Source organism: Cebus imitator, unplaced genomic scaffold, assembly GCF_001604975.1.
Source record: "Cebus imitator isolate Cc_AM_T3 unplaced genomic scaffold, Cebus_imitator-1.0 Scaffold28, whole genome shotgun sequence".
Classification (NCBI taxonomy): domain Eukaryota; kingdom Metazoa; phylum Chordata; class Mammalia; order Primates; family Cebidae; genus Cebus; species Cebus imitator.
In genome coordinates, this window is record NW_016107343.1 from 11,070,939 (window position 1) to 11,079,708 (window position 8,770).

The following is an 8,770-nucleotide window of genomic DNA, read 5'->3' on the forward strand; positions in this document are numbered from 1 at the left end:
TCTTGCTCTGTCGCCCAGACTGGAGTGCAATGGCATGATCTCAGCTCACTGCAACCTCCGCCTCCCAGGTTCAAGCGATTCTCCTGCCTCAGTTTCCTAAGTAGCTGGGACTACAGGTGCATGCTTACCACGTCTGGCTAATTTTTTGTAGTTTTAGTAGAGATGAGGTTTCACTGTGTTAGCCAGGTTGGTCTCAATTTCCTGACTTCATAATCTGCCCGCCTAGGCCTTCCGAAGTGCTGAGGTTACAGATGTGAGCCACCACATCGGGCCAGTAGAGATTCTTATATGTCACAGATAAAGGATTTCGGTTCTCACTTTATACACTTAACGTGTGGGTTTGGTAAATTACTTAACCTTTGTTAAGAATCAGCATATTTTCTATAAAGTAGAGATAATTAAACTAATTTCACAGGGTGATTATGAGGGTTACAGAAAATCTTATAATGATAGCACTTAGTAGAATATCTGAAATGTTGTAGTAGTAATTTTAAAATGTTGGCACTTTATCCACCCCCTGCCTATCCTACACCTCCACACATCCACATAACACATCTTTCTGAGAAAGAGAAACCCAGTGGAATCCTCTGATGAGAGAATGTGGGCATTTGGGCATTTCTGTCCTCTCCAGTCTCAGCTGTGCAGGTGCCATTTTTATTGTAGAAGTTTCCTGTTATATTTTGCCTGGAGAAATGACAAAGTTTTTGCTCTTCTCTCATGCCTTTTCTCTCTTACTAGCTTGTTTCTCTTCAAATTGTCTTAACAAAAATAGAGTGTGTGTTCTGTGTCAGGAGCTGGAATTTTGACTTCCTGGAGAGGGTAAAATCGGCCCTTTTCTTATCCTAAGGCTGCTACCAAAGGGCACCTGATGATTTGACCTAACCCCACTGGGAAGGAACTGGGAAGAATGAGCTGTGGCTGGTTACAGTGATTTAGCGGAGGAGGAGTCATGTTTTTGCCCTAGACGTGGCTTTCTTGCTGGGGAGGAAGGGTAGGTTCATCTAGAGGAGTCCAAAAGGATATTTTGGATGAGAATGAGAGGGAGACAGGAAGCATTCATTCACTGTCCTTATTCCACATGCTGTGTTCCTATTAGCGTTAGGAAGAAAATTATGTCTTTATTTCTCTGTTGATGCAGAATGTCCTCTCTGATCACCTAATACCCTGTTTTCTTTTAGTGGGCTAGTGGGAGCACTGGAACCTTCACATGTTCTAGGCTGACAGACACAGGATCCAGTGAGCGGGACCTTGGGGGAGACAGATGAGAAGCTAATTTGCTTGGTTCCATTTCTAACTTAATTGGGCATTAATTAACATCTGTTCCACAATTGCTCCAGAAAAAGAGAAACAATTCCCAACTCCCACCATGTCCCATAAAGTGTGCTCTAGTACACAGTATGCCTACATTCCCCTAAGGCTGAAATGGCTACAGGGAGGCTGGCAGTTTTACATTTTGTGATTGGATTGATCTGGTGTTTCACTTCCTAAATTTTCTAAACTTTAGAGTTTTTTCTTTTCTATTTTCAAAATAGGGATATAGTTACCTTTCTCTTGAAGTGGCTGTAAGGAGTATAGCTAGACATAGATACAGATATAGATACAGATACTGATATAGATATTGGTAGATAATGAATGTAAATCTCCTAGTATAGTGCCTGGTGTTTAGTAGCTGCTCAATTAAAGGAAGCTTTCAATTATATGAACAATTAATATCCTGTTTTGTTAATTTCTGGGCTTGCTCAAAACTGTCTACTATTGAGATATTTTGGAGCTTACTCAAAGTATCTAGTGTTCATTTCTTCTCAGCTCTGGAGGGACACAGCAGTTGTTGGGATGACTGTAATAAGCTTAGTACCACATAGGAAGAAAAGAAAGAGAAAGATTGACTGCATTCTGGGTTCTGTGAGCTCTTGGGTTCAGCACAGCTCTCTGTATCATCAAGCTACATATTGATAACTATGCTCTATGACTACTCACTCTACTACTACCACTGCTATCACTCTTAGGAATATTTGCTAGAGTTTTGGTTGTTAACTCTGTGCCAGGGGTTTGAATACGATAATATTGTTGCCTAGTGTTATTATGCTGATTTTATAAATGAGACAACTGAGGCTTAAGAGGTTAAGCAACTTGTCTAGTATCCCCAAATTAGTAAGAAATACACATGAGATAAATACCTAGAGAGGTCTAGCTTAAAAGCCCATGCTCTTAACCACTGTGCTATACAGCCAAAATGATCTGAAAATTTGCCCTGCGGGGACAGAAGGGAAAAGCAGGGACAGAAGAACTGTACCTCTGCAGCTTGGCCAAGTCTGTCAAACAGGGGAGACAGACTGAGCAACTGCTTCCCCTTTCTTCACGCCAAGCAAGGAACTCAGAAAAGAGCACACCCAACATGACATGTTCCCCTTTGGTCTAAGGATGCATTAATCTGGTAAGTTTCTAGACCTAGAAATAGCACTCACCAAATGCCTAGGATGAGTTAACACTAACTAGTCTTCTCTGTGGAGGTCACAAAGACTGTGCAGTCACCTGGGTTGCTGGTGTATTCAGGGTGTACCATAGTGTTCCCTAAATTTGTGTCTGAGATCATTAGTTCCTCAAGATGTTCTGTGAGAAGGGATTTCCTGATTCAGTGTTTAATAACTGAGACACTGTATATCCCTCTCTTGGAAATTCACAGTGCCCATAAACATAGTAAAGGCTCTGAAAAGTCTTGCAATTAAAAAAATAAATAGAACAAAATGAAAAATGGCTTATTTACTTTGCTTAACTCATTATTTCCCAAACATAATTGGCCATAGAGCCCTTTGTTGGAGTGCCATCTATTAATATCGCAAGGAGATAGTGTTCCATGGAACAGATGTCAAGAAATGTTCGCATAGTGCGAAGGACACTGGATTAGGAGGCCAGAGACTAGCTCCATTTCAGCTTTATTGATGTGCGTACGTCAGTTTTTCTCTTTGGGCTGTAAAATGAGAAAGTTGGCTGGGCGTGGTGGCTCATGCCTGTAATCTCAGCACTTTGGGAGACTGAGGAGGGTGGATCACTTGAGGTCAGGAGCTCGAGACCAGCTTGACCAACATGGTAAAACCCTTGTCTCTACTAAAAATACAGAAATTAGCTAGGTGTGGTGGCACATGCCTATAATTTCAGCTACTTAGGAGGTTGAGGCAGGAGAATCACTTGAATGTCCTCACCAAGTGAGGCTGCAGTGAGCTGAGATCGTGCTACTGCACTCCAGCCCAGGCAACAAAGTGAGACTCTATCTCAAAATAAATAAATTACATTAAATTAAATGAGAGGGCTGGGCTTGGTGGCTCATGCATGTAATCCCAGCACTTTGAGAGGCCGAGGTGGGTGGATCACTACAGGAGTTCAAGACCAGCCTGGCCAATATAGTGAAACCCTGTCTTTACTAAAAATCCAAAAATTAACTGGTGTAGTGGCTTGCACCTGTACTCTCAGGTGCTCAAGAGGCTGAGGCAGGAGAATCACTTGAACTCAGGAGGCAGAAGTTGCAGTGAGCCAAGATCGCACCACTGCACTCCAGCCTGGGCAACAGAGCAAGATTCAGTCTCAAAAAATAAAAAATAAATAAATAATAAAAAATAAATGAGAAATTTGATCTGTGTAATCTCCAGGCCTCTTTCTAGCTCAATATATCTGTGACTATGGCTACATCCATCGGGCATGATGAAAGCTTAAAACAAAGAAAACATTCCTAATTCTGGGAATTTTATTTTATTGTATTTTTCGAGACGGGGTCTCACTCTGTCACTCCAGGCTGGGGTGCAGCGGCGTGATCATGGCTTACTGCAGCATCAACCTCCCAGGCTCCAGCAATCCTCTTACCTAGCCTCTCTAGTAGCTGGGAGCACAGGTGTACACCACCACACATGACTAATTTTTATATTTTTTTGTAGAGATGGCGTTGTGAACATAGAATTCCTGAAGTCAAGCAATCCTCCTGCCTCAGGCTCCCAAAGCGCTGAGATTATAAGTGTGAGCCATGGTGCCCAGTAAGAATATTAAATTAGATAAAAGAAATACATGTAGGTTAGAGCAGCATATAGTACCTGGCAGCACATAATAAATGTTTAATAAATTTTTGCTAAATAAAAGACGGAATGTGAAAAAGATAAAAGTAAATTTAAATGAAACAAACTGTTTTAAAAGGATCTCTTAAGTAGAGGATTAATGAGACCGTGAGTGATTGAGATGTAGTTGAAATGCTTCCAGGTAGAGATCAATTTTGAGCAGTTTAGAAAGAGAAGAAAAGTAATTCAACATTTATTCGCCACTTACTATGTACCAGAAAATTTACAGATGTTATGTTAATCTTTGCAAGTCAATGAAGCTTAAAAAAGTTTAAAACTTGCTCAGAATCACACTTCTGGTAATTGGAGATCAAGAGGTTGGAATTAATAGACCAGGGTTGTTTTAATTTTAATGTCCCAGAATCTAGGAATGTGTTTTCCATGTGGTTTGTCTTTGCTTTTTTGAGACAGAGCCTCGCTCTGTCACTCAGGCTGGAGTGCAGTGGCGCAATCTCAGCTCACTGCAACCTTCGCCTCCCAGGTTCAAGCGATTCTCATGCCTCATGCCTCAGTCCCCCAAGTAGCTGGGAGCACAGATGTGTGCCATGACACCTGGCTACTTTTTGTATTTTTGGTTAAGACAGGGTTTCATCATGTTAGCCAGGCTGGTCTCAAACTCCTGGCCTCAAGTGATCTGCTCGCCTTGGCCTCCCAAAGTGCTGGGATTACAGGTGTGAGCCACCATGCCCGGCCATGTTTTCCATGTGTTTTAATTTTTCATCATGTCCTGTAGATCCATCCATAGTCATAGATTCATGGAGCGAGGAGGCCTGGAGATTATACAGGCCAACTTTCTCATTTTCAGCCCCAGAGTTCAAACTCTTACTCGGCAATCTGCTTCTCGAAGACGATGATTTGACTGAAATAACTCTTCTTGATTAACAGTATAACTGCAAGGGAACTTTTGTTATTCTCTGAGTTACCTCAGTGCTCACAATTGCGGAATAGGTTATCACGGCCTCCCAAAACAGTGTGTATGACTGCATGTAAAATATTGGAAATCCCCTAGCCAGAAGGGGCTGGAGAGAGGGTGAGGGTGCCTTGAGAAGCAGTTCCAGAGGAGTCCAGTGAAATGCCCGAGGGAAGGACATTTGGGAGGAAGAAGATTCTGCCAGGGATAATAACATCTAGGAAAGGAAAATTATTGCTGCAATCCGCTCAGCGGACTTCCGGTGAGAAATCTCTTTTGATTTAGAAGCTGACACCACCAGGTAGTATTTCAGTGTAGGTGTAAGAAGCAAATGGGGGAAAATGTGTCTCTTTTGTGGGTAATGTAAAAATATCTGTGCCAGAGAGTGGTTAGAATGACATGAAAGATGGAGAGGAGGATGGAAAATAATAAGTGGAAAATGGGGGTATCATGAAGCAGATCTTGTTAGCTGGGTCTCTGGAAGAAAGCAAGGAAGAAAGGATTTGTCATTTCACCCTTTCAAGTTTTCAGAATTGTCACCAACAAAATCAGCACCATGGCACCTCTGGTGTTTTTCATCCTTCATGGTCTTCCTAGAAGAAGAGAGGGCTTGGAAGTGGCTCTGCTAAGAGTGGGGTGTTTGTAAATCAGCTGATTGCATTTTCTTCACGGGTTCAGGCAACCTCCCAGAGACACAGATGCCCTTGGCATAAAGGCTGACAACCCTACCTCCCAGGCCACCCAACACCCAGTCCCAGGTAAACGTGTTCTTTTCCAGGTTTGGGAACTTGGATGCCTGCCCTGGTAATAGGGTAACTCAAGACTCTGCTTCCCTAGCTAACTGTGTGATCCTGGGCAGCCAATGGACCTCTCTGAGTGTCAGTTTTCTCATCTGCAAAATGAGTGCTTTGAAGCTGGCGACTCCTTGGTGTCTTGTTTTGCAGAGCCACGCTTTCAACACTACCCAGTCCGGATGCTTCCCCATCCTGAAGATCCTGCGGGTCACCTGTGCACTCCTGCTAATCTCTGCCATTTGCCTTCTTACCCCCTTTCCATCTCTTCCGGTGGAACATGGTAATCTGATTTCCAGATGGGCTAATGTCTCCTCCTAGCTGCAAGGCAGCGGCGCTTCTGGCCTTGGTTTCCGCACTAAACTTGATGGTCTGATTTTAAAGGTTGGTTTTAAAGAAACTGTCTGGTTGTGTGTCCCCGAGTTACACTGCAGTGCTAAATGTTGGAGCGAGGCAATACCGGGAGAATCCTGGGAGCAGGCTTCACCCAGAGAGGGAGGGTGAGGAGAGGAGGGCGACGGAGAGAGGAGAAAGGGGGAATGACTGGGGAGCTAGAGACCGAGCCCGGCGAGCGGGAGACGGGAGCGGAAACCACAGAGGTAGAGTCAGGGCCGACACTGAAGAAACGTGGATGCACAGGGAGGGTCTAATATCAGTATAGAGAGAGAAAGAGGGAACGCGGTGCGGTGACACCTAGCCTCGGAGGCAGTGGGAGCTCCGAGCCCACAGAGAGCGGGGGAGTTCCGCTTCCTCCCGCCCCAGCGGCCCCCGCCCCGCCTGGGCGCAAGCTGCTGTCCCGGCTCCGAAGGTGCAGCGCGCCCGGGCGCAGCGCTAGTGCGCGGAGCCGGGCTCCGGCCCGACCTCGCCGCTCGGATTCGGGTGTCCTCAGGCTCGGCGCTCCTCCTCCCCTCCTCCAGATGGGACTGGCTCTCCTCTTTGCAAAGCCAGGCTCGCGGGGAGACCTGGTGAGCAGTAGCCAGCAGCTGGTGTGCCCTGGACGCCGCTGACCGCCGCGCGCCCGGAGCGGGTGTCCATATGAGTGCCTCTCCCAGCAGATCCAGGTAAGAGCTTCCTGACCTTAAGAGCCCCAGGAGGAACACGCCTGGATGCCGAGTGACAGTGAGGATCCGGGTGAAACTGGAGGCTGTGGAACCATTGGAGTGGGGGGTGCTGTTACTTCCGAATTTTCTTAGCGAGACATCAAAGTTACCTGAGGGCAAGGTAAAGCTATTAACATGGATTGTGGTCTGGCTGAGGTGTCCCGCACCTGAGAGCTGGTGTCTCCAGAAAACCACTTTCCCTCTCCTTCATGATTTTTTTTCGGAGGTGGCGGAGCCGGCTTCCTTCTCCATTCAGTACTGGGGATATGCACAGAACAGGTAGTGAGCACAGGGTTGGGCGTGGAGATTGCCTCTCCTTCTCTCTACCTTGCTGACAAAAGTTGAACTGGAAGCACTGGCTTACCTTGCTCTGGGCAGTGCTGCCACCTCCCTGCCTGGCTGCCCCATCAATTCTACACCTATTCTGCGTGCATGGTAGAAGTCCAAGATTTGGCAAAAAGACAAAGGGTACATTATGGGGGTTCCTTAGGGAGACTAGGGAAAGGCTCTACTTCTAATTTCTTCTGAGGGTGGAAGTGAGAGGTTCCATCCCAGAAGAAACAGAATTACTCTTGTGGAGTAGATTGAAGGAATAAGAAGGTGTGGTCATTAGAATGAAGTTTTTAGAGCCCAACTTGTTTTCGCCCATCAGCCAACCTCATGCCTGGAGAAACTTCATTCTTCAGAAAGTTCCTCAGCGGGATGCACAGGCGCCAAGGTCACCTGAACAAGCAGTTGCTTGTGTGGACCCAGGCTCTGGTTTCTGGTGGGCCTGAGCAATTGTGAGGGACAACACCCGAGGCCCAGTACTGAAGAGGGGGTACGGTGAGAGGATTGTACATATCACGCATGCTTGGAAAATCTCTAGATTTCTTTTCCTACTAGGAAATACTAATTTTTAAAAAGGCTTGTAAAAAATAATAAAATGTTTCATGACAGCAGCAGATGTAAAACTCCCACTACTCTGGGCGAGGACAAAGAAATTTGTGCAGGGGGCTGAGCTGTCTCCTCTGCCAGCGCCTACACGGGCACATCACCTTTTTGAGATACAAATAGTGTTTTTAGTGTTTTACGGAAGAGGAGCCCTCCTTCTGGGAACTTTTTAGAGGGATAGATCTCAGCTGGGGCTCTCTCTTTGAGTTCAGGAAACTGAATAGTAGAAACAGGTTGAAAAAGCTACATTTCTACACACTACCCCGAGGTCCCACTGTATCCCTAATCTGATACAGAAACTCACTGTGGAACAGGCATAGTCAAAGAGAGGCACTCATGATTCCTAGTGCAACACACACCTATCTCTCTCTTCTCTCTTTCATTTTATAATATTTAGGAAATTAGACAGAAAAGTGTAGATATGTAACTCTTATTCCCTTTATTCAACTATGGCTTCCACCTTTGTTCCTGACTTGAAGATCATGTTTCTTGCTTGTACTGAATGTCCCTATCCATGTCACCTTCACTGCATCTCAGAGCTTTAGTTGCCTTTGATGGTGTACAGCGAGGTCTCCACTGTTTGCCTGAAGCCCCTTCCTTTGGTGCATTTATTTGTAGCTTGCTCAGGGAACTCATTCTTACCTTGCAATTTGGACAAAGAGTTCTGCTGGATATCACTGGTGTTCAAGAGATCCAGGATCCCAAAGGGCATATGGCAGTTCTAGTTTTTTCCATCCATGCTCAAAAGCTGTTTGGTTTTGGAGATTTGGCACTGTGCTTTGATGATAGTGTTGGTAAGAAACCATTTGAGCAACTGATCAACACCTAGCCAAACTGGGGTGCCAATTTGACATTGTCACAAAAATTGAGTGCCCTATTTGGTTGCCTGATCAGCTGTGTTCAATGATCATAGGCCTGGAAGGAAATCACATCTTT

At 45.3% G+C, this 8,770-nt stretch overlaps 2 protein-coding genes across 2 annotated transcripts in view; both read left to right on the forward strand.

Annotated features, from left to right (window-relative positions):
• The first annotated feature begins 6,367 nt into the window (after positions 1-6,367).
• GRAMD1B (GRAM domain containing 1B) overlaps positions 6,368-8,770 on the forward strand; it is a 269,384-nt gene continuing 266,981 nt past the window's right edge. The window contains exon 1 of the mRNA XM_037736771.1: positions 6,368-6,862. Within this exon, the coding sequence (XP_037592699.1) occupies positions 6,837-6,862 (26 nt within the window). The 5' untranslated portion in view covers positions 6,368-6,836. The remainder of the gene's footprint in view (positions 6,863-8,770) is intronic.
• The window catches only part of LOC108300479 (cytochrome c oxidase subunit 5A, mitochondrial-like), a 47,595-nt gene continuing 46,428 nt past the window's right edge, over positions 7,604-8,770 (forward strand). Inside the window, exons 1-2 of the mRNA XM_017523246.2 lie at positions 7,604-7,683; positions 8,453-8,628. Of these exons, the coding sequence (XP_017378735.1) occupies positions 7,604-7,683; positions 8,453-8,628 (256 nt within the window). The remainder of the gene's footprint in view (positions 7,684-8,452; positions 8,629-8,770) is intronic.